Source organism: Seriola aureovittata, chromosome 20 (genome assembly GCF_021018895.1).
Source record: "Seriola aureovittata isolate HTS-2021-v1 ecotype China chromosome 20, ASM2101889v1, whole genome shotgun sequence".
NCBI classification, from domain to species: domain Eukaryota; kingdom Metazoa; phylum Chordata; class Actinopteri; order Carangiformes; family Carangidae; genus Seriola; species Seriola aureovittata.
Genome location: NC_079383.1, coordinates 1,938,346 through 1,963,424, shown reverse-complemented (window position 1 = coordinate 1,963,424; position 25,079 = coordinate 1,938,346). Strand labels below are relative to the sequence as shown.

Genomic DNA, 25,079 nt, shown 5'->3' with positions numbered 1-25,079 from the left:
CAGGACTCTCTTCCTGGCTGGTATATTAATTGATAGATGCTCTCTGGCATAGTGTTTGGATAAAGGAGAATCTCGAGTCTACAGTTTCCCCGTCACCAATAAAGCAGTCCCTTTTTTTACTGCGCTACTGTTAGTCCAGGCAGAGGCAGCAGTGTTTTATAGTATATATGCTTTATAGTGGTAATAAGTCATCCGTTTGTGAAGCTACTACCAGTTGTGTTAAAAAAGAAATTCAACTTCACATGTCCTATCAGTCCATCTGCATCAGCAGCTCGTCGCTCTGCTCCTCAAACTGTATTAGCACCATGATGAAATCCCTCTGCAACTAACTGTGCTGCTGGGTCGTCAAACAGAGAATGTGTACACGTGTTCAGCTTGTATCTGTACATCTTCGCTTCTAAAGAGGGAAGCTACACGACCATCTGACACAGTCTCCTCTAGAGACATTTTCATTTTCATTATGTTCATATCACACTGTTCCTCAGCAGCCGAGCTGAACACACCGCTGACTGGATGTTCCTCTGATGGTCCTGGACGTGTTGGTCCGAGTGTAACAACCACAGGACGGTGAACTCTGCTCTGAGTCAGGTAACATCCCTTTGTAAGGAGCTCACATCTCAACGATCAGAAGAGCAGATCTTGTCCGGCAGCAATTAGCAGTGTCCAACACCTTTCATACAAAACTGTCACCTACAAAACTGTCACCTTCATCAGTGATGAAAGCTCCTTATCTGTGAGTCTAGACTTTGTCTTGATAACACTTGATATCACTGTACACACAGTACAGTGATATCAAGTGTGAGTATCATATTAAACTATACATGAAAAATCCACATCTCTCTTTTAAAGCAGCAACAGTTACAGCAGCACTACAGCGAGTACTAAATACAGAAGAAGAAATAGTAACAGTAGTACTAGTGAAAATGAAGATGTATTCTTCACAGCAATGTGTGATAAAATAATCTCAACTCAAGTTCCACTTACTGGCTTTTCCAGAGCTTTCAGTCACATTAGATTATGGATGCACAGCTGGTGCCGGGAGGTTCAAGTGTTATTTTACCTTTTACCTGGAAACCTTGAAATGTATCGAGTATTTCGAGCTTTCAGGCACTAAGTGTCTTTGTTTTTAAAAAAGATCACTTATTAAAACTAACTGGCACTATGTCGTGTAACTGACCCAAAGTCTGCTGACAGCAGGAAACAGGAGTGATGTCTGGCAAACCCTGAAGCTCCCGATCGGTCTCTTCAGCAACATGAAGAGGGCTGCAGTTCAACATGTACAGGAAGTGTCAATCACAGTGAGTATGATTGCTGGTGTCCACGTTATCAGGTCAGGTCAAGTGTGTAGGTGTGTAGTACTGAAGAGTCTCAGGATACGCCCTGAGGGAAAGCTTCATTCAGTCAGTCACTACCTGCAGCGCTTATAGCGAGCTAAACTTTGCTATACAACATTGAAGTGAGAACTATTTAATCACTGGATGACAGGAAGGTCCGTGCACAGAACCCAGAGAAATGGATGAAAATTGAGAGGTGGATTTTCAGTGTGATGATGCAATAGGCTGACAGTTTTCTTCCTGCTTGAGCTTACACGAAAAGCTTTATTAGTAGTGGTTGTTACAGGAGCAGTGGTGGCAGCAGATGTAGCAACAGCAGAGTGGGACTAAATTTATCAATAGTATCAGCAGGAGCCAGAGAAAAAACAGGGAATGTTTGGGGCCCCCGAGGAGAAAGTGGCCCCTCATATTGGCACATTTTGCAATGACAACTATAAACCCCCTTAAACCTCCCATAAAGACACATACAGTGCACTGTTGCCCCAAAACCTCCCTAAATGGGGACATCTGAAACTTGTAGTGTCTACTGAGAGTCTGCATATGAGGCATTTAAGGGACATCTGAAACTTGTAGTGTCTACTGAGAGTCTGCATGTGAGGTGTTTAGGGGACATCTGTAAATTGTAGCGACTACCGATCTGCATGTGTGGCGTTTGTAGACATCTGTAGTCTGCATGTCGGGGGCTGTTCTGGGACTTAATGGGCCTCTTTGCCTGGGGACCCCCGAGAGTCTAGGACCGCCACTGGCAGGAGCACTGACAGCCTCTGGAGTTTCAATGTACTACTGAGACTAGTAGTCGTAGTAGTTAGCAGTACTAGTGGTAGTAGTAACAGCACCAGTAGTAGCAGGTACGTCTGTAGAGGCAGGATTACAGTAGAAGTATTAATTAGAAGTATTAATAAAAGTGACAGCGGTAGCAGTTGGTACTACTATTAGTTACAGCAGTGGTGGTGATAGTAGCAGCAACAACTGTAGTTGTTTTAGCGCTCAAATCAACAGTCATATTTGATGTAGTAGTAGTGGCAGTAGCTTTAGCAGTAGTACTCCCAGCCTGACTGATACTAACAGCAGTACAACTGGTCGTTGAAGTAATGGCAGCAGTTGTAGCAGCAGTGTGAGAAGGAGCAGTATTAGCTGTCAGCTATTCAAAACAGCGGTATAAAAAGTATTGTTATGAGCCTTGGAAAGCTGCTTTCAGTGGCAAGCCTGTTTGATTGTGTCACCTTCACAGTAATGCAGGATTTCAGAAAGAACAAGACAAATATAGAGGAGGGAGCAAAGGGGAGGAGAGAGAGGCGAAGCTGGTGGCGCTAGAAGATGGTTTTTTTGTTGGTTTTTTTCTTCATTGCAGCAGATGCCGTGCCTTGCTGCCGTTGGCCAGTACAGACAAGGCAAACCAATACTGTGACTTGTCACACTCACACACACACACACACACACACACACACACACACACACACACACACACACACACACACACACTCCTCCTTCTTATGTAAATACAAGATTGTGCACTGGTGTGAGAGAGGGAGTTAGATAGAACCACATGATGTTACAGAGAGCACAGAGCAAGCCTTTTCAATACTTTAAAAACAGTGTGTGTGTGTGTGGGGGGGGGGGGGGGGGGGCAGCGTGTCAGCTAAGGAGAATGACCACACTGCCCTCTACAGCTGAGACAAGGTACAACACTGGAAACACTGCAGAGGATTTCATCCCTCCCACTCAAACTGGAGAACAAATGGTTTCTCTCTATGACACTTCTTTTCTTTTATCTGCCTTGTTTCCCTCTCCTCAGTCTTATCTGCTCCGGGTTTCAAAGAGTGGCATCTTTAAAGGGATGACTCTCTTCCTGGATGGAGTTCGATGATAAAGACTTCCCAGGAGGGCATGCCTGTACCTACACCATAACAGTGTGGGGTTAATTTTATTTATTATTATTATTATTATTATTATTATTATTATTATTGCCATCATTATTATTATTATTATTATAGCTACAAGGATCATGGATCCACTTGGGTCAAATGACTGTGAAATGTCGAGTGTCAATCAGTGACAAACCTATAGAAAATGATCACCTGTGTTTGGGATCGCTCTTTTGGTTTTTCCATCCTGCAAACTTTGCTCAAACGTTTCTGTGAAAAAGCTCTGCATGCTAACCTGGGTCCAGATCTCTGGATCACTCCCTCTTTGTTCTGCAAAATGTGTTTTGTGTCTTCCTGCATTGCCTAGCTAGCTAACTACTTGGCTAAATTCATGAAAAATGTCAAGTAAACTGCTCCTAAGAACCACCACTGCAACTTCTGTGTCAACTGATGGCCTATACACACAGACAAATCACTTGCTGCTCATTGGTCAGGACAAAACTAGACAAAGTGAAAGATCAGAAGTAAGAAAATATAATTCAAAATCCCATTAACATTTGTTGCTATGCTAATACCTACAAAAAAATGAGTAAGTCCTTTGGCTCACTTCTTATGTTCTGATAACGACGGTAGGTTTTGGAAAAATAACGATACAATAAACATTATCATTGTTTATTCAATATTGATGTTTCTTAGTGACCTTTAACTAAATCATTTCCCATAAGCCTTAGACACTCGGGGGCCAAATGCCAGAGCTTCACAAATCTATACCTCTAAAGCTGAGAAAAATGACATGTAAAGAGAGAGCAGCTTGCCTTTATAGTTTTATTCATGGGAGCTGTGGTCTATTTCTGCCCTGTGTAATGTTCTCAGACCAACTTTAATAAAATTATTAAGGTTTCAATTTGTAATAGCAGCGGCTGTAGTGGATGGCAATCTGTCCAAATCCCAGGAACTTACTTTATTTTTCATAAACACTGATGAAAGAAATGACTGGACATGACTTCAAGACCTCAGCTCTCATGTGTTTCCATATGTTTGTACTGTGATATAAAAATTATATTTATAACCTGTCGCACAAAGATGTAGAAAAATTGCACATATATGTCACAAAATAGCCTGGATTGAAGTTAAACTGGATTTTTTTACTTTAAAGTTCAAAGCACAAAGCTTTGAACTTAAAAACAAACAAATAAAACCCTTTAAAATAAAAAAAAGCATATTTTTTGTCAGTTTCTGGTTTAGCAATGTCCCCAGGTGCCTGTTGATGGTTCCACAAAACCTCTGGAGAGCTGACTCTCTAATAAGGAAGACAGAATGCATTTTAATTACTCTCCACAGTGCCTCTCATCACCAGCCCAAAGTAAAATACACAGACGATAGTGTCAATGTAAAGGTAAACAGACTGGGGTCTGGCTGATTTAAATGCCATCCAATTAATGTCACTGCTGTAATTAGACCCAAAATATGTCCACATTCTTCACATCAAGGGCTTTCTTTGCCTCCCTGCTGTTAGATGAAGATTTTATTAATTAGAACGTAATCATAATTAATTGTCAATAAAAGCAACGAAACGCCTTTTCACAACTCTTTAATAAGACTGTACACCGCATACATATAAAATGTGCTTTTTTTGTCCCTTGCGTATTATCAACCTCACACACGTTTCTCAATACTGCTTATGTTTAATTTCAACAAAGACGTGTTTATATTCTCAGATGTACACTACAGATGCCGTATCACAACATGTTATTTTACTTCCTCCACTGGATAACCGACCTAAAGGAAATGACATCACTGAGCTACAGTGCAGTTTAATAGCATTAAATGATCATCCCAAACATGGTGGTAAAAGGCTGTTGAAAGGCACTTTGGAAAACACTTCTCCTGGAGTAGATGTGTGAAGCAGGTTGAGGGAAAGTGGATAGAGCAAATAATTATCCCACTTCCCCACAAAGTACTGTAAACTCCTGGAGCTGCTTTGGTTTCACAAAGTGGAGTGAAGAGCTGTTGTGTGCAAGAAATGTTTACATAAATGAGAAATTGTGATCTGATTCCACACTGTACAATGTTTTATTGTTACTGGTAGTAGTACTGGTTGTTCAATTAATTTCAGTTCAATTCCAGAAACTCCAGAATGACATTACATGTGCAAATGAATAACTGTACACATATCATGTCTCTCTCAGTGCAGCTAAACAGGAAAACACGACATTATCTGCTATTACTTGCAAAGTAGTTGTTGTTTTTTTGTGGTTTGTTTTTTAAGTAATCATGACAAACCTTAGGTCTCTACTGACCATATAACATTTTTAGAAAAACAAGTTTGACATTTTGTTGTCAGTTCATTGGTAAAAACAAATAGTCTGAAGAGCAGGAAGCCGAGAGTGGTGATTCTCTCTGTACTGTACTCCTGTACACTCAAGTTTATACACTGACATTTGAAGTTCTTCTTTATCTATCCTTGTTTTATTGATGATTTGCTGTTTTTCTGCTGTTGGGTGCATTCATAAACTCAATGTATTGTGTAAGATTTGGTGAAAGTCTCATATTACTGTCCTGTTCCTGGTTAAAAAATGCACTCCATTTTTAATATATGCAAACATCAATCAAATTAAAGGAGCCATTTGTAAGTTTTGCTACTGCTACAAAGCTAACGTTAGCATTAGCAGCTATTTACAATTATAGAAGAAACATTGCGAGTTCAGCATCAAACTTCATTCCTTTATTGATCAACAGCTGTGTCCAGAGGTGGAAAGCAACACCAATGTTAACTGAAGTTAGCATGCTAACCAGCTAGCCCATGCCCGTATCGTCACCTTCCAATAGCGACTCACTGTAGCCTACGATCTTCCCCGACGACGTAGCTGCTCAGAAGACGTCTTGTATCATAAAGACAATATTGTCAAGTCACAATCACCACCTCCCAAAACAAATAAGCCCTTTAAAACTGCAGGTGCTTCTTGGCCACTTGGGGGAAGTAGAGCAACACAACTTACTCCACGTCGAGTCTCTGCTCACCTGAATAATGCAAGTCGAGTATCCACTTTCTTTTAGCTCTGTTTTGTTCTTCCCCAATTCTGACAAGCTCATCTGGCTGTCCAGCTGTGCAGAGCCAGATGATCCAGCTGTGGGTTTTCAGAGCTTTTGCTCTGATTGATGAGAGCAGTGAGGCCGTCAAACCAAAACAATGAGCTAAAAGAAGCTAAAAAGCCGTCCAGCTAAAGGGGAACAGATCTGATGATAATTCCTCGTGGGTTCATCATTAATGAGCGACTCACTTGATACGTTGATAATATAAAAATGCTGATTGGTGCAGCTTTAAGTAATTTGAAAACACAAATCATTCATGGAAATTCGTTTTTTTTCTGCACAAGCTCATGATTATGTTGACAAATGACACCTTTAAGGTCTAACTCAATGTCTAACAATTCAAGTATTACCACAGTATATCAGAGCTGGCAACCTTAGTCCCAAAATATCTGTATCAATGCAGACTGTAAAAAAATGTGAGTGGTTGAAGCTTAATGTACAGCATGTGTTTCTGATGCTTGAGTGGGGCGTAAGCTGGTTTTGTAGTGCTGTTTGACAGGAGACGGCTCGTGTGAAGAGCAGCAGTGGTAGGCGTTATAGTGTGGTTACTGGACATCACATAAAAATAAAAAAGAAGTAATCCTGACTTTCCCTCCCTCCTCCTCCTCCTACTCCTCCTCCTCCTCCTCCTCCTCCTCTGTCTTCCCCTCATGTCTCAGTCAGTGCAAAGATGAAGAGGCAGCTGTTGCTCCTTGTACTTCAGTGTATCAACCTTAATGGAGAGGAGCTGACAGAGGAACCGGGAAAACGAAAACAAGACCATGAAACCAACTGGAAGGAGGAGGAGGAGGAGGAAGAGGAGGAGAGGGAGGAGGAGGTGGTAACAGTGTAAGGCAGGGGAGGAGAGCGATGGATAAAGACAGTGAGTGAGTGGAAGTAGAGAGGAATGAAAGGGAATAGAGGATAATGTGAGGGGGTGGAGTGACAGGGAGACAGGGAGATATCAGGGGACTGCAGGCACAGCCAACCCAGGAAGATGTAAATGTTGGTTACTCATTTACATTCATTGTGGCAATTTCTGTCTCGCCCACTCTCTCCTACCCTTCGCTCTGCCTCTCCCTCCTACACAACAGCACAGGCAGAATATAAACTGAGTCCTTGCACACTGATCTCACATGCAGAGTCACAAAGTTCATCTTAAATACTGTCTTAGTGGAAACATTTACAGTGCACAAACACAAAGTCTGATGAAATGTTTCTTTGGAATGAGTGGAAGATCAGTCAGTCATCAGAGATGTAATACAGACGCAGTAACAGCTTCTGGCCAGCAGATGCCACCAGAGGAACAGTCCACTCACTCTGAGCCATGCGGTAGTGATGAGAGTGATTAATCCTCCCTCTACAGCAGGTCTGAAACTATACTTACCAGCCCCCTTTTTTTTAATATAAAGTCATGTCTAATTACAGGCTGCAAGAGCTGATTTTATTTGAATAAAACTACATTATATTAAACTATACAGAAAGATAAAAGGTAACTTTCAAGAAAAAGTTTGAAAAGTGAATGTAATGTCCAAATCCCCAGGTTGGGAACACATATTGTTAAGGCCCATCCAGGTGATAATTAAGACAATAAACATCCAAAAACATCAGAAAAAACTACAGACAAATAACAGTGGTTCATCCTCACTACAATATTTATGATTTATTACCAAAAAAAGGTGCACAGAACTCTTCTGCAATAATGGCTAACATGTTTGTATCAAGATTACGTTCAAGCACCAACACAACCAGAACAAACCACTTCCCCAACCATGTGTTCCAACTGAACTTCAGACGATTCACAAATCACCTGTGCGTGTGTCAGAATAAGACAACAGAAAAATAGTCATGCAATGAAACCACACCACACGATATCTATAGAGAAATCATCAATTCTCATAATGACTATAAGTTAGTACAACCACAACACAAAGTATGAAAAACTAAAAAAGAAAATGGTTTCATGGTAACAAAGTAAACCATAAGACACCTTTAAACTCTTTAAAAGACCAATAAAAGCGAGGTCCATTACCTTTTGTCCTGAGCAAAGGTCTCCAAACATCCTGTATGTGAAAGGACGTCTGTGGTGGTTTTAAATGTGTGGATCTAATAAACTACAGGGGAACACTTGGTGGTCGTCACAAACACAATGTTAAAAAGTAGATTTGTTTATGAGGAGGATCTGAGGGAGCAGCTTGTGTCCTGAACAGGTCTCTCTGAGACAGTTGCTGCTGCCGAAGGAATTGGAAAGCAGTGAATTATGTAACACTTTGATTTGACTCTATTCACTGCAAACTGTTCAACTCAAGGATATAAACTGGATTAAATACATAGAGACCGGGCTGGAATACTAGACATAATTCAGCTCTTCATTTATTCATTCATTCATGTCAGCACACTGAAACAGGCGTCACCTCTTTGTCTATCAGACCTGAAGCCACACAGGTTGTCAGCTGTCGGCTCCCATCAGATAGATGCAGTGATAGATCCAGTATCTGGATCTGTCGCACTTTACAGAACAGTCTATCAAAGGAGAAGCTGTAAACCTGTGAAATTCATTTCATATTAATAAGCTAACAGAGTGATACATGCACAGTGTTTGTTCCTCTGGCTCATGTGTGCAGTTTTCTTCTGTGTTGTAAGTAATTAAACCACAGATCAGATCTTTGTGATGTTACCATGTTGTTTCAGTGGCAGGAAGGGGCTCATGGTTGAGCCAGACTTGGACTCACACAGTTCAAGGTCCAAAGCCCGGCTGTCTGACGTATATCCAGGTGAAGAGGACAGGTGTAGATCTATGTCTAAAATATTCTTTAATTCAGAACTGTTGTTTCGTTGCAGTGTGTGGGGTCCATGAAGACCGGAGCCCGTTCACTTCCAAGCAGTTTGACATTTTAACCTTCACGTCTGTACTAGCACACCGCCGTCCACTACTTCCAGCCCAAATCCAAATCCAGCCCAGCTCGAGGATGTCAGGTAAGAGGTGACAGGCACTTCTGAGAAATGGTGACCTTTCATGCCGTAAGTCACTTCAGCTCATCTAAAGTTCTCACCGTCACACTTAACCACATCTCCTTTTCTTTCTGTCTTGTTTTATCGTCACACGGTCGATAATGAGAGTTCACATTGTTCCAGTAGGTTAAAAGGGGCCGAGGACGTTAACAGCATGTGAACATGATAATGTGGTTGGATCACAATGATGAGCGTTAAACCTGCATTCCTCAGTAAAGAAATGAAAACATAAATCATTACAACTTCTACTACTCTACTTTTTAAACCATGTTGCAGAGTTTCAGACAGCAGCTGGGTTTCATTTAGGTTTGATTCATTACGCTATATTAATGTTGCACAGTCAAACAATTAAAACTGTGAATCATTAGCAGTTTAATGCAGTGATATCTTAACTTTAACAACAATAAAACCAAATTTCATCATGATTTTTTTTAAAATAAGGACAAAAAAAATCAAACAAATTAAAAAATGAGTCAGTTTTCTGAAATCAAAGAGTTTTATCACATAGTCAACAGACATATCACACACAGACACAACACACACACAGATATACACACACGCACACACACACACACACACACACACACACACACACACACACAGGGCTTATTTCTCTTACTTAATGTGTTTAAATCTGTGTCTCTGGTTAAACAGGGGTGGCATATCAAGATGCTCATTATTATAATTGCACAGGTGTGCTGTGGCCCAGTAACGTTAAACTACCACTTAATGCCTTGCTGTTGTTGTTGAGAGAGTATGCACTTGGCATGTTTAATGTCCAGAGCTGTTGCCCATGAAATGAATTGTCATATCATTACCATAAGCTGTCTCAAAAATCATTTCTGAGAATTTGGAAACAACTTTTGTGAACAAAATTTGAGAGAAATAAGTCTTTTGTGGGCTGAGAAAAAGTCTTTCAGCATATTAAAAATGGAGAAATTGTACTTTTGTTCAGTGTATATAATATAACCATGAAACTGTGGAATAATCAAATGAAATGTTAAATTCAGCTCCATATTATAGGCTACTATTATTTCATGCTTCTGCTTGTCACAATGACGGATCGATTTTATTTAATTCCAATAGCAGTGGTCTGTCATTCAAGATTAAGATACAGTTATAAGCTATACTTAAAATATAGAAGTACAAAACAAAATATAGGCTGAGATTTAAAAAATATATTTTTTTTCTAAAAGCTAGTGTTTACAAAACTGAGGTTAATCGTATGTTCCTGCATTAAGCTGAGCTGAACACTCTATTCTACCACCTAAAAGCTAATTGTATTCTCTAGCAGGATAAAAGCACTTCCTGGATGCTGAAGTGAATAGTATTTATTTCCAGTAGCTTATTTTTTGAAGGGTATTTTCCAGCAGGAAGCTCCTATCCACCGCGCTCTGCCTCCTCACATCAGCTGCAGCGCTCTGATGGACGAGAGGAGGAGGGGTAAGGGGGGGCTGTGGTGACTGCGTTGGTGGGTGGAGGAGGGTGGGAGGGCGCGTGGAGACGAGGAGGCAGCGCACGCGAGGAGAGAAGCGCGTTTTCTGATTGGCTGTAAGGCACTGGTACCCAGCTCTGTCACGTCACACAGATTGATCTCGAATGTGACCAGAAGTGAAACCTTCAAAATAAAAGCGTGTTTTCAGTTGCAAAGTCCTAATTTGATTTAAAAAAGGGAATTTGGGGTCAATATTATTTTTATAGACGCATTAATGACATGCTGATAATATTTTATAAATTTCTATTCCAAAAATGTACACCACGAGCCGTTATAACCCTTCACATGTCACGGTTTTGAAATTCCAGGTTTTGACCGTTACCGGAAGCAGTATGTCGTATTTTGGCTAGCTTTACTCTGGTCCAGAGAAAGAGGAAAGGATGTGACTGGAGCTTCTCTCGCTCTCTCGCCTCATCGGCCTTTGATTCGCTGCGCCGTTTGTTTGTGTTCCTCTTTGCCCTTTAACCGTCGAAATGGAGCTCGGTGGGAATTAGCAGGAGTGCACCTCGTCGAGCTCTCGCCCTCACCTTTGGAGAATGATCCACCGGCAGATAATTTTGTCCCAGGTAGGTCGTCTCCATTGTTGCTGTGTAACGTTAGGTGATGTAGCCCGTATCATACCAGTCTCCAGCAGCGGCCCAGCGATCTGTAGCCTGTAGCGTATGTGTCATCCTCTCCGGATCGGGGGAGACGTTACGCCAAATCCTGTTCAAGACGTTGAGTGACTATAACAGGAAATTACTTCAAAACATATGGTTTTCTGTGTGTTTCTCTTAAATATGGAGCATGTATCTCCCAAGCAGCTCATCAGTGAAATAGTTTTTTAGATGTAGCCTCATTTTGTACAGCTACTAGCAAGATAAATCATCCCTAAAAGTTGGTATAATATCAAATAAAAGAAGGTAAATTGGCTCATTGTGAGCTATTAGACGTGTGCCGAATCAAAGAGTGGCTACTAATATGAGAATACCTTGAGTCATCTGTCATGTAAAAATTTAATATTTCCCAGTGAGCAACGCAACATGAAATTAATTAATTTTCTAAATGGTGTTTGGCCTAATGTATTGGCGCTGGAGATGTCGGGCCCCCACAGCTTCGCCTTAATTGGGATGTACTGCGATTGTAAATACACGGAGAGGCTTCCCTTCTCCCTCTTTGTGTGGGGATTCCCATCCTCAAAATCCTCTTAAATACTGGAGCAACACATGACCGGAATTTTCCCTTTGTTTTCCTTTGGTTTTTGGTGTCATACAAGTAATAGTAGCAGTAGCCTATAAAACAAATATAATAAACTAGATGTTATATGAAAACAGATGCTAAAATTAAAATTCAAAATATGTATTTTCCAAAGTGCAGCAACAAAAACTTAGTAGATTTTTACATATAGATTTTATAGACTTTGGGCAACACATCACCAGTGATGGTGGTTGTCATGTTGTCAAGGTGGTGAGTGAATTATGACCTACAGCTGGTGACCGTGATAGCACAAACCACTACCAATATACATGGAAATACACTCTCATAAATATGCACAGCTTCTCTTGCAGTGGCACAGAGCCAGTTAACAATGATGTTTTCCAGTACAGGCAGAGAAACTGTGGTTTTGTGATGGTGTGAAGTTGGTCTTGTTTATGAAGCCACTTCAGTGCATGAAGCTCTGCAGTGGTTGGCTGAGGTCCCAGAGGTGAACTCAGGTAGACTATGAAGCATCGTAGTTCTGTGACAATACTAAAGGTGTGTACCAGAGCACCCTCAGATATTTTACTTGTAGCACACTCATGCCATTTATTTCCCTCAACAGTGGCCGACTTTTGACATGTAATGTAATGAAATAGAAAGTTTTGTCACTTGAAAATCTCTGAGCCTTTTTTCTTCTTTTTTGTCAAACATTATGTCCTGAGCTCTGTGGATTAGATTTTTGTGCTGGTGCTGCCGTTCCGAGTGCATTGTGAAAATTAAGCAGAGCAGCAATCTGACATTGACAAGGACTATTTTCTTCCAGTGACTCATCTTCTTGTACAGAATATACAGCGCTGTGATGTTTTGCCACGCTGGCTCTGATCAGACAGATATAGAGCCAACTGACAACAGTCTTTTTTTTCCCTGTATTAATCACAGACTTTGAAGCATGAACAAAATAATAAGGCACTGTGTGGTGACTCTTAACTCTGACATTCACCAGAACTGAAACTTAGAGATGATGGCTGTAACTAATGATTATTTTCATTATTGATGAATATGTAGATTCATATCACAATAAAGTAGTCAATGGAGTGTCCAAAAAAACGCTTTAATTTGCATGTGCCTTATGACCAACAGTCTGAAACCCAACCATATTCAATTTACAATCATATTAAACAGAGAAATCTATCAAATCTTTACTTATGAGAAGCTGAAACCAGCAAATGTTTTGTATTTCTGCTTGAAAAATTAGTGAAAAAATTTATTAAATTGTTTCCAATAAACTTATTGTCGATGCATCAAATAATCTAATTAATCATCTATCCATTTAAAGGTCCCATATTCTATAATGGTGATTGTCGATGTGTTGTTTGATTATAAAGCAGGTCTAGGTTGTAATGGACACAGCCTGTATTCAGAAACTGAGCCTTAAAACCAGCCGTCAGGACTTCTGGAACTTTGTGATGTCACAACAAAGCAGTCACCAAGCCCCGCCCACCTGGACCCACCATCCAAACCTTGCAGGATTTAGTTTCTCTGAGTGTTTTACCTGAAATCTTCTATATTTTTATTGGATCACTCAGAAAGCAGTCAGCCATTTAGAAGAGAGGCTCAGAGCCTGTTTTCATTGTTAAATTACTGCATGTCTTTTACTTCTTTAATTTGGGACGGTCTTAATTTTTCCTGGAAATTTACAGATCTTTTATTTTCTGCAAATTCATATTGACTTTTTTATATTAAGTGCATCAATGTTTGTTGGCAAGTAAAACCCAACTTAACCCAACCTGTTTTCCTTCTCTCATCAAGCCAGAAAAAAACCATGTAGTTCATCATAAAGTGCTAATGTAGAGTTCATGATCACAGTGAAAGAAAGAAAGAAATAATCAAGAGAAAGTTGATCTGCAACTATTTTAATAACTACGATCATATCCTTTTAATTATTTTTAAACAAAAATGTGAGACACTGACTAATCCCAGCTTCTCAAATGAGAAAATTAGCTACTTTTCTTTGTCTAATATGACAGTTAATTCAATATAATACAGTTAAATGTTTGTTGGACAAAACCAGTAATTTATCACCTTGCGCCCTGGAGTTGTTTTTATTTTTCATTATTGTTTGACATTGTAAGGCCAAACGTTATTTAATCATTGGTGAAAATAAGCATTAGTTGCCGCCTTATGATGAAGTGATAGTGTGGAGCAAAGAATGATGTTAATACAGAAACCCTGTTGGGTTGAGCACTCTCTCCAAAACTAATGTGTGTTCCTGTAAAGATGTTACAGGGAGTCAAGTTGCAGAAAAAGCACAGACAGACACTTACAGAAGCAACTGCATTCATCATACAGCAGCTGTATATAGAACTGTATTGATTTACAGTGTGTTGTGCTGAGATATACAGCAGACAGCATGAAGCACAGAAGGGGATCTCCTCCCTGTGTTTTGGATGATTTGGATGCATTGTGACTCGTCTTAACTGGTCTTTGTGGAAGCCAGCCTTGGAATATGAATTGTTTTATTGTTGTTTTATTTTTAGAACAACTGTCCAGAGATTTGATTTGCTTGATGTCAGCTGTATCATAGTAGGTTTGGGTCGATATTTGATATCGAATATTTCCTGTCATATGTGATATTTTTCATAATATTGGAGAATTCTTTTTTCCAGTTTTGCAATTTTTGCACAAATACAATAATATAATTATGCATTATTCTAAAAAAAAACAAATCTGAAACATAAAATACAACCACAACAATATTGTATATGTTGATATTTGGGCTGGACTGAATTGAGCTATTGCCCAAGCCTGTATCATACTGTAGTTTCCATAATAACAAATTACAATCATTGTGGATAATTTTGTCTCAGAAACAGGAAATACTCACCTGCTAGCAGACTAGCACCAGTATACAGTATATCTGCTTTTAGTTGTTGTTCTGTGCTGCTGTAGGTGTGAAACAGCAGCTCTGTCACACACTGTCAGTTTGCCTGTGACAATGCCACATCCATAATAGAGCAATATGGATCTGGCATTGTGGGTAAAACTCAGGAGTGTCCATAAAGTGACTTTGTATTTTATTTTATTTTATTTTACTTTCTTGCCAGTGGGGGATCCCAGCAGTTTTCATAGAGGTGACCAGGCTAAGACAAGGGATGACCAGTTCTTTTTCTGTGTGGTAAGATACGATGGGCCAAATAGTCACAGTTTTGTGTAAGCATCACCATTTCATTTCCTCATTAAGGCAGCAGTGACTGCTACATGACTGCCAGCTTTACAAATACACTATAGGGAATTACATTAGAGGACGTATTATAAGCTCCTTATACTCTTGAGTGCAGAAATGATCGTGATGAGTTTGGCTATTTGAATTAAATGAGCCCCAGAACTTAAAATAGAAAAGTAACAAATTGGATTACACAATGTCAACAGTGTGTGTGTTTCCAGATGTTGCTGAGTACTTCTGTGTATGTGGAAAAAGTTGTAGGTATAAAGCCTTGTGTGTCTCCAGAGGGAGTTATGTGAAGTCTGATAAATGTCACTGGAGTCAGCGTGGGTCAGGTCTGAAGACTGCAGGCTTGAAAACCACAATCAGGGGATGTGGAGTTAGAAAGAAGCGAGCTGTCCAGACCTCTGTGGGCCACTCCTCATCTCTGCGTGAGACTAGAGGCTCTGGGCTACATAACAACAACTATAAAGCTCGAAGAAAATCTCAAGAAAAACATCATAGTGAAACAGACATGTTACCATGAAATCTGTCCCACACATTTATCCTGCAACAGGGACAATAAACACCACAGTCACATCATTTCTAATGGAGTGTGGCAGTGGTGAAAGAGTCCAATTAGCCACCTCATATTGTTGAATTTTCCATTGTAATTTACACACTGAATGAGCGTTTGTTTAGTCGTGAACTACAATGATGTGCATGCTGGTTGTTCGGCTATAATACAGTGTGAATGATGAAAATAGCAAACAGTTAGAGTTATTTACTTAGAGCACCAGAATCAGGCTGACGTTTCCCTCAATGCTCAGCGGATATCGAAATCTTCACAGTTGCATTTATGATGTGAATGGTATTAACAAATCAAAAAGTGACAGTAATGGAAACTTCTATATGATGTTATCACAGAATAAACCTTGAGTCACCCACGGGACAAAGATAGTATATTTTTATCCCCACTGAAATCATCAGCATGTTGTTGGTTCCTTTTGAAAACCATAATATCATGGCATGTAATGAACATTTCTGCCTCTACGGGGCAATTATCAGGGCTTAGACTATTAGTTTTGTTGAAAACAGTAGGAATCTTTCACCTCAGGGAATTAGGATACATTAGTAGTGACTGGTGGATTTAATGGCAACAGAAATAAATGAAAATACACTGGTATTATCTTTAAAAGTTTAGTCTTCACCTCAGTCTTTAATTCTGTATATGGAGCCTGCAGCTGATTGGTGCACTGACTTCTCACATTTCAGTCTGTTTATGTGATGGATGCCTGGTAGTTATCGCACCAGTAAAGCTTATTAGTTAGTACCAGTCACTTCTGGGGTTAGCATTATTCTACAACAGGGAGAAATAAACCATAAACACAGAGTTTATCAGAAGGAATTAGTGCCCGCAAGTCTGTCTTTCTTTTGTTGTGCTGGGTTCAAGATGCCATAATATATAATAAAAATAATAATAATAATAAGAAAATAATATAATAAAATAACAATATCTTTAATTATCATGTGTTATTACAAATAACATTATTATTCTCAAGAAGAAGAATACGTGAACTATTAAGATGCTAACTTCTTGTGAAAGATGTTTTTATGACAGATGATTTCATATTGAATTCAACACAGTCACAGTTTTCTTGCTGCCAGCAGCTAACGGCCATGAGGCCTTTCTGCAGTGACTTCACACTCTGCTGTGGTGGTGAATTGTAAACAGTGATGTGTAAACTGACTGTGAAGAGTGTTGACTCTCTCTGAAATGACTGGCTTAGTCTAACCCGAGTTTTCAAAGGTGGCTGCACAAAACCAGGCTGAGCACGAGGCCAAAAAAGTAGTTTGATAACCGCTGGAGGACAGGAGATGGCAGATGCTCTTTGTATTCAACCACATTTATTTCCTTAAATGCATCCATCTTCTATGAACTGAGTTTCATGTTGCGCTGGAGGCTGTATGTCTGGCTAACAACACCCTTACACACCCTCTGACCCATAAAGAAATCAGTTTAAAAGCAATGCAACATCTACACTGTAAAGTCCTACATTCAGATGAGACAGGAGCATCATTTTCTTCCACTACACAGCAAGGTGCATGATAAATAGGACACAATAACTTAACCTTCTGCTCTTAACCCCGTTCTGTCAAGCTTGGCCACAGCTGAGTGACAAAGGTTGTAGTAGATCAGAGATTTTAAACAGTGAGCTGTGCATTCCCGAGGGGCTGCGAGACAAAGTGAGACAAATATACAGTGTGAGCTGAAAAGGATGGATACATGTTGGTGTTTCAAAAAACAATGACAACTTAGTTATTGTAGTTTGGCTCTTTTAGCAGCAGCAGTGGCTCTGACACTCGGATCATAAAGGCAGTTAAAGTACTTTAAATCCCATAGTGCACCACCTCTTCCTCGAGTCACATCTGAATACATACACATGATTTTAGGTCCAGCGTGACACCTTCTGTGGATATCATTATCTCCAATGTAGAACCCATAGAAATCATATAGAAAAGACACTCCTGTCTGTACATCCTCATTCATGCTGCAAACAGGAACTGCTAATAGCTAATTCGGCATACTTTTAATTTTGCCAAGTTTCATAAATGTAAACAAACATAGGCTCAAAACACATTCCCCAAAACATGGGAACTATAAATCCAAAACTAATAATAAAACTGGCATCATGTATGCTGTAGCAGAACCATTCCTGTTCCCATGACGATAAGCATGTTGTACAAACTGTATAGAATTAGCATGTTGTATGGATTTTGGACACATTGTTTATCTCTGATAATATGAAAACACTTGACAAATGGTCTGGTTAAAGTAACTAAAAAGGGAGACACAGGAAGAAGAGTTGGTTAGCTTAGCTTAGCTTAGCATTGAGAAGCAGAGGCAAACAGCTAACCTGGCTCTGACCAAAGGTAACAGAACACACCTAGCAGCACCTCTAAAGCCCAAAGATTTACATGTTATATCTTGTTTGTTTAACCCGTGCACATACAGTCTGTTAAATCCATACACAACAGTAATAACAACATGTTGTGGTTCTAAAGTGGTTTATATATGGGACTTCATGGAGTCTTGCTGTCACCGAGAGGTATCCAGGCAACCAGTGGAGACTCCCCAAGGAGTTTCAAGATATCCAGTGTCATATGTGTTTAGTATTCTCCTATAGAATCATGAAAATGAGTGTAATGCATCAATCTCTATACAGTAGCATCACTACTAAAATCTTTTTCACCACATAAAGTGCATATCTGCTTTCACTGAGGGTGGAACAGGAGCAACCACAGAGTCAAGGGTTGATGTGGACAGCAGTAATTAGATCATTGCTATAGTTACTGAGACTGAACAATAAGCTGAAGGAGGAGAACTACCTCAGAGGGGTTATGGAGGTCATCACTGAGCCGTAGTACTGGATCATCTCAGAACCAGCGGTGACTTCTCAGTCGCACCCAAACTCTTTGCTCTACATGTGCACTGAATTAATAATCATGTCGTCTTGAACGCAATTAAACCGGTTAATTATGCGGGTGTCAGAACAAGTGGGAAGAACAACTGGGGACATTTCCCCTGAGATTGCGATGCGTATGTGTTCGTGTAGCTAGATATAAAAAATCTGCTCTTACTTATTTGCATATGTGTGTCACACTGTGCACGCTGTCGAGTCCATACATTTGTATTCTCACCTCTGCTGGTAGTTGAAGCTACAGCAGGCACAGACACTGCTGGAGTCTGTTACAGGATAGTTGAAAGATTCATGATAGAAAAAATATAATAGATACCATGTTGAAATAGTATAGAAGGGCCAATGATATCATTTTACACCAATATTAGTGGGTATAAGGGTTTTTTTTAAGTATGGGTAAACCCGCTAAAAAAAAGAAAACACCTTTCAGACTGAGGACACACACACAACTGCAGGGAGCAACATCATCACATGCAGTTACAGAGCACACACACAGACACAGGGGAGAAAGAGTGAGCTGTTAGCCGCCATGCAGACTCTCATCCCTGGATTGGTGCTCCATGTGAGTCTTTTGACCTGAGTGTGAATGCTGATTGTTCCCTTTTTCAATTGCTGACAAAAGCCAGATGTTAGCGGGAGTTTACAGGTTTTTTCCGGGTGGAAAAGGGGAATAAGTGGTGTTTGTGTCCACCTGATGAATCTCCAGTATATCCAGTCTAGTATTCCCTCTCTTTTAGCTGTGTTTTTGGTCTCCACCAGCTCCTGGGGGAAATATCTGTTGTTCTCTGACTGTGTCTGTCTGCTGTTTGCTGCTTAGCAGGGTGTTGACCGCGGCTTTTCATACTTTTTTCTCTGAAAACAGATGACTTGTGGCGAAAACGACGCTTTGAGAGCGGTGACAGAAATCCAAAACAATAACTTTGTGGTCGTTACAGCTAACCAATGAGCTGAAACCGCAGATTGTAAATAAAGGTTGAAAAGGTTACCTCCATGACGCCACCCACAGGTTTCTAAAGAGTGGTTTTGAAGCTCCGCCCCTAACTCCCAGCTTATTCATAAATGGACAAAGAGGTATGGCATGTGTGGAGCCGAGACTTTGGTGCATACGTTCACCCACCTGTCACTCAAAGAGGCCACACCCTCAATTCTCCTTAACTTTAGTCCTTAATAAAATGTAAGCAGGTGAGTTATATAAACAGTTGTCATGCAGGAGGAAATTAGCTCTAGAGACCAAAACTGTTTTTGTACCAGGCTGTAAACATTTTTATTTCTGCTGTAAAATTGGACATTTTAAGATGGGAGTCTATGGGGATTGACTCACTGTTGGAACCAGACTCTAGTGGTCATTAGAGGAACTGCAGCTTTTGTCACTCCTGTGTTGACTTCATTGTTCAGTCCCGGAAGTTTGATGCTTGGCTGAAACTCAAAGCTCCATAAAGCTGAGGGGAGCTGCAGATTCAGGTGATCAATGTGAGGGACCCCTTTACATTATTAAAACACTGAATATAGCTGCTTTAAATCAACCGAAGGTCAAGGTTCCTCAGACAAACAAACAGTGTAGTATTGTTGAATACAGTGAATGCATATTGTATCATATCCTTCATCACAGAGGTGAACCACGTTAATGGACAAGTCACATTTCAAAGGAAAGGATACTTCACCATCTTCCTGCTAATCCCTTCTTCCTTTGCAGGCTTGCTTCCTCTCAGCTGCAGCAATGCAAACCATGTGACCATCCACCGATGCACATGAGAACTGATCAGATGTTTCTGTTGCTGTGTTGAATATGTTTTCAGTTGAGCATCATTCGAGGCTGATGTTGTCTGTTCATAGCTGTGTGTCTCCATGTGTCTGTGGAGAGGTCTCAGTGTCTTTGTCTCTGTGTTTCCTGTTGTTTGTTCGTCTGTGCGTCTGCTCCTTCAATTATTCATATTTTTATCTAACAAAGATGAAGTATGAAAGTACGATGATGATGTTTTTGTTCCTTTTCTAACATGAGTGCACACAGATGCCATACTTGACTTTCACCTGCTACATTCACTGCCTCTGCTTTTTGTTCTGTGGTTTTGTAACACACCACCCTTCTCCTCCCACTTCCCTTAGGTTTTGGTCTGCTTTGGGTTGACTGGTCATTATGCTGATGCAGCTCTGTAGTTTCAAGGTCAGTGCCCCCCCTCCCACCCGCCACCGCAATCACCCACCACCTTCTCATTTCGTGCTTACCACCATCAAACGCCCAGTTTGTCTGCCAGATTCAACCATTACGGGATTTTGATATCTGGCTCCATCAGTGATGTATCTTTTCATACATTTTGCTCTGTTGTTAAACATCTTTAAATGTGATCAAATTCAGGATAAAATTTGCCAAATTCTTTTAAAAAACAATATACTTTTCACTAATATTTATATCACAAGCGTGACACAAGCCTATACATTAAAACATTGTGCGTGCAGATAACCTTTCTCCATCACCAACTGCACGCACACAGTGCTTCAGCATTTAGACCGATCCATCAAGGCTGGCTGAGTCGTGCCCTGAAGCTCCTTTCTAACTGGAACACTCTCTGATCTGATCTGAGATGCCAGGACGGAAAACTCTCTCCCTTTGCACTGGGACTCACTGATAATGATGCCGCATCTTGCAGTGATCACAGTGTCCACGCTGAACAGACACCGAACTCCTCATGGATCATGCAACACCTTTTAAACCACGTTTGGAAAGGTTCAATGTTGATAGGTTTCTACCTTCATCAACAGAAGCCAGTTTATTATGAACAGGATTACCAATCAAGTCAGTGGATTTTGTAGGAACAGAACAACCACAGGAAAATGTATTTATTAATGTATTTATATATTTACTGTTTCTTCAGTTACATTATACAGTAAAACCTGAACTTCTCTTTATTGCCAACGAATACAGGGGTGGACACAATAACATAAACATCTGTAACATCTATTGAAAACTAGTGAAATAGTAGTGGTCTAAGCAGGCGCCCCATGTGTAGAGGCTACAGTCCTCACTGCAGTCGCCCCGGTTCGAGTCCCGCATCGGACGGCCTTTGCTGCTTGTCATTCCCCCTCTCTCTGCCTCCCCATTTCCTGTCTCTCTCTACTGTGCTATCAAATAAAGGCATAAAAAAGGCCAAAAAATTTACTTAAAAAAAAAGATGCAGTGTTTGTTGCATGGCTGCTAGTTACATTTTTTGTATTACTGTTAAAGTGTTTGTTTTATCCTGTCCACCCATAGTACTGCACTTTATTTCAGAATTTATATTTCAGGAGACTTTTTACTTTTTGTGTTTCATCCAATGTTTTTATGCCAACAAAGGAGAATGTATATGTCCTTGTGTAATAAACCACACCCACAGATGTTGAATAATCTTTGTCCCTGAAAATTACAATCCCTAAGATTTCACTCTTGGTTGATTTGGCAGGATGGATTCAATTGACATTTCAGCTTGACACATATTGACCTGCGTGGGGAGGTTAATCTGTCAGAAATGCAACAATAGAAGAGCAGCTTCTATGTGTTTGCAGCGCAGCCAAACAAGCTGTAGCCTGACATTATTAATAGCGTTTTAATGAAGCAACCCAAAGAAGACAGTGTCATAAACAGTTGTTTTTGTGCTGTTGTCTGAATTATGTCAAATAGGTGAATGCTCTGGCTTCTGTCTTCAACATCATGTCCAGTGCAGGTATGCATTGTTTCCTGTGAATCTTTTGTGTGTGGCTACACAATTGATCCTTCAACTAAGCTCTGTTCCACTTACTCATTGCTGCAACGCCTGCCGAGCTCTCCGCTCTCACAGCACATTTACAGTTTACAATAACAATGGTGGCAGATTTACCACTCACAATTCTTTTTTCTTAACAATGGGTGTTTGATTTCACATAGAAGTAAACAAATCGAGACTTCTCATTTGTGGCTGATGGCCATTGATTATGTCAACTGAATTGACAGCTGTTGGTGGCAGATCTTATTAGCTTTAGCTAACCAGCTAATTAAGGCTAAATCAATGAGTTGGCAAAGAAAACTGTCTGAAGCTGACCTTTTAAAACAGGAACCCCACAAAAGACTGTAGAATATGCTAAGGATGACTCCATAATGTGATGGCTTTAATGTGCTAACATCCCCAAATCCAATAAAAAGCAGGACAGAGTCACCAACTTTACTCTAAAATGCTGATGTAGTTGTATCTTGGCTCTCACAGCAGCAGATCCAGTTCTCTTTTTTCTAATTTAACCTGTCGTCCCTGGTGGCTAGATTGAATATGGTGTGTGCAAAACAGACAGTAAAAGATTAAAAAAATGGGGAAAATTAAAAATAATATACATGGGTTGTCCCTGTTACCAGCATGTCAGCGAACTGATAACGTGAACCTCATCCCAGTTGCACAGAACTTTCTCTGTAACTGTAAATTCTGCAGCTTCAGCACTGAGATCCATCAAAGTTTATGTCTATAAAATAACAGTTGTAATCATGACATATTTTATTGCCAGTGCCTAATATATTTCATGAAGGCAGCAGGAGATGAATTATATTATTCAGAGATGTATTACTTAAGTAGCGAAACTATAACATAAAATTACTCACTTACTAATATCTCGATACAGTCCAGCCCAAATATCATGATATTCTATATTATTCTATAATTTGATCTATAAAAATATATCATATTTAATAAACTGATTATATGTTTTGCATATAAATTCATAATATGTACTGTTCTGTATATTTGGTAACCATAGTTACCAAATATATGTAGTGGAGTAGAAAGTACAATGTTTACCTTATAGTTAAAGTTAAGTACAGAACTTGAGTGAATGTACTTACTGATAATATTTATCTAATATCTTTATAGTGACCTAGAAATATCACAGCTTTGATATTGCCCTGTCATCAGTATTATATTAATACCTCATCACTTTATACACATTTATTTTGATTTTAATGTATCCTATGATAAGATAGGATGTTCTGCTGTGGCTACTGAACACTGGGTTTATTCTAGCCACAGAATCAGTTTAATATTATAGGATCTGTGCGTCTGTGTTTTCCTCATTGGCTACTACCACCTTTAAACTGACCTTGATAACCAGGTGAGGTCTGACCGATTCACTGTAGTTACAAGTTGTGATAACACGATTTTGTCTGTACTGGCACAAAGGGGGATTGGGGGGGTCTCTGCAGTGACACAGGATGGGTGACAGGCTGAGTTAGCAATGATTTAGCAGCTGTCTTTTCAAACGCAAGTCACTGTTAAAAAAGCAAGCTGCTAAATCAATTAGATGTACACACTGGTTCTGTGCTTTTTAGACACCAAGTGAGTGGAGTGAAAAACAACATTGTCAAGCAGCTTTTAAATGGAAACATCACAGATTACAGAAGAAATATTAGCTGTTCTCTCATTTGACTTCCGACCAAATCCTTTTTACTTTTCATTTAGCTAAAAGCTTCTCGGTGTGTTTTGTTGCAGAACTTGTACCAGAATCGGTTCCTGGCCCTGGCAGCCATGGCCTCCCCAACCCGCAGCAGCCAGACCCGCCAGCGCTGTAAGGATGCGGCTCGTCACAGCTACGGCCCAGACTCCTACGCTGTCAACGGTCTGAACCAGGAGGCCTTCATGCTGGGGCTGTCGCGGTCCACCAGTGACACTGATCTGGTCTCCCCAGACGCCCGCTCCACCCTCACCATCAGCTCCTCCCATTACACCATCGGCCAGTCTGAAGACCTGGTGATCACATGGGACATCAAGGAGGAAGTGGATGCCGGAGACTGGATCGGAATGTATCATGTTGGTGAGTGAGATATCACACGATGACGTTGAATATTAGAGTTTGATTGATACGAGATAAGTTTACAAGTACGGTCTTCATCCTGTAACTTCCATACAGCAGACTTTAGTATCCTCACTAAAGCCCTGTTCATGTTGGGAACCCCTTTTCGCCAATTCACCTGAACCAGTTCACCCAGTTTGCTGGTGTTCCAGTGTGAAACCAAAGACGTTCCTCACTGGTTTTCCACCCGCCAGCAGCAGCAGTTATGTTGGTTACAGTGTCTACCTAAGCTGGGGGTCTCATGGACTCTAACGTGGTGTTTAAATCCCATGTTTGTGGTTTGCCATCAATCTTTTGTTTGTAATCCTGTTTGTTTCCATTTATATATACAGGCTATTTTTTATCGATACATAAATCATAATGTATTAACCACCAAAAAATGTAAAAAATGTGTCACATTATATGCAGATATTTTACATTAACACTGGCAAGTAATACAACTTGTGGTTTTAGCCATGCTAGCAGCACGGCTCTATGGTAATGTCAGTCCGTTGGTCGGTCCACCACTTTGGGCCAGACTGAAATGTCTACTACAAACGACTGGTGCTCAGAGGATTAGCTCTAATGACTTTGATCTCCTGACTTTTCTTCTGCTTTTCA

The 25,079-nt window shown here is 40.2% G+C and overlaps 1 protein-coding gene across 3 annotated transcripts in view; it reads left to right on the top strand.

Moving 5' to 3' along the window:
* Window positions 1-11,166: 11,166 nt before the first annotated feature.
* The window catches only part of LOC130161248 (E3 ubiquitin-protein ligase HECW1), a 67,607-nt gene continuing 53,694 nt past the window's right edge, over window positions 11,167-25,079 (top strand). For 2 of the 3 annotated variants that reach the window (XM_056364398.1, XM_056364396.1), the window contains exons 1-2: window positions 11,167-11,344; window positions 24,119-24,440. In XM_056364398.1, coding sequence (XP_056220373.1) covers window positions 11,315-11,344; window positions 24,119-24,440 — 352 coding nt within the window. In that variant the 5' untranslated portion in view covers window positions 11,167-11,314. Of the gene's footprint in view, window positions 11,345-20,744; window positions 20,803-24,118; window positions 24,441-25,079 lie in introns of all 3 variants that reach the window. The other variant, XM_056364397.1, reaches the window with a different exon arrangement.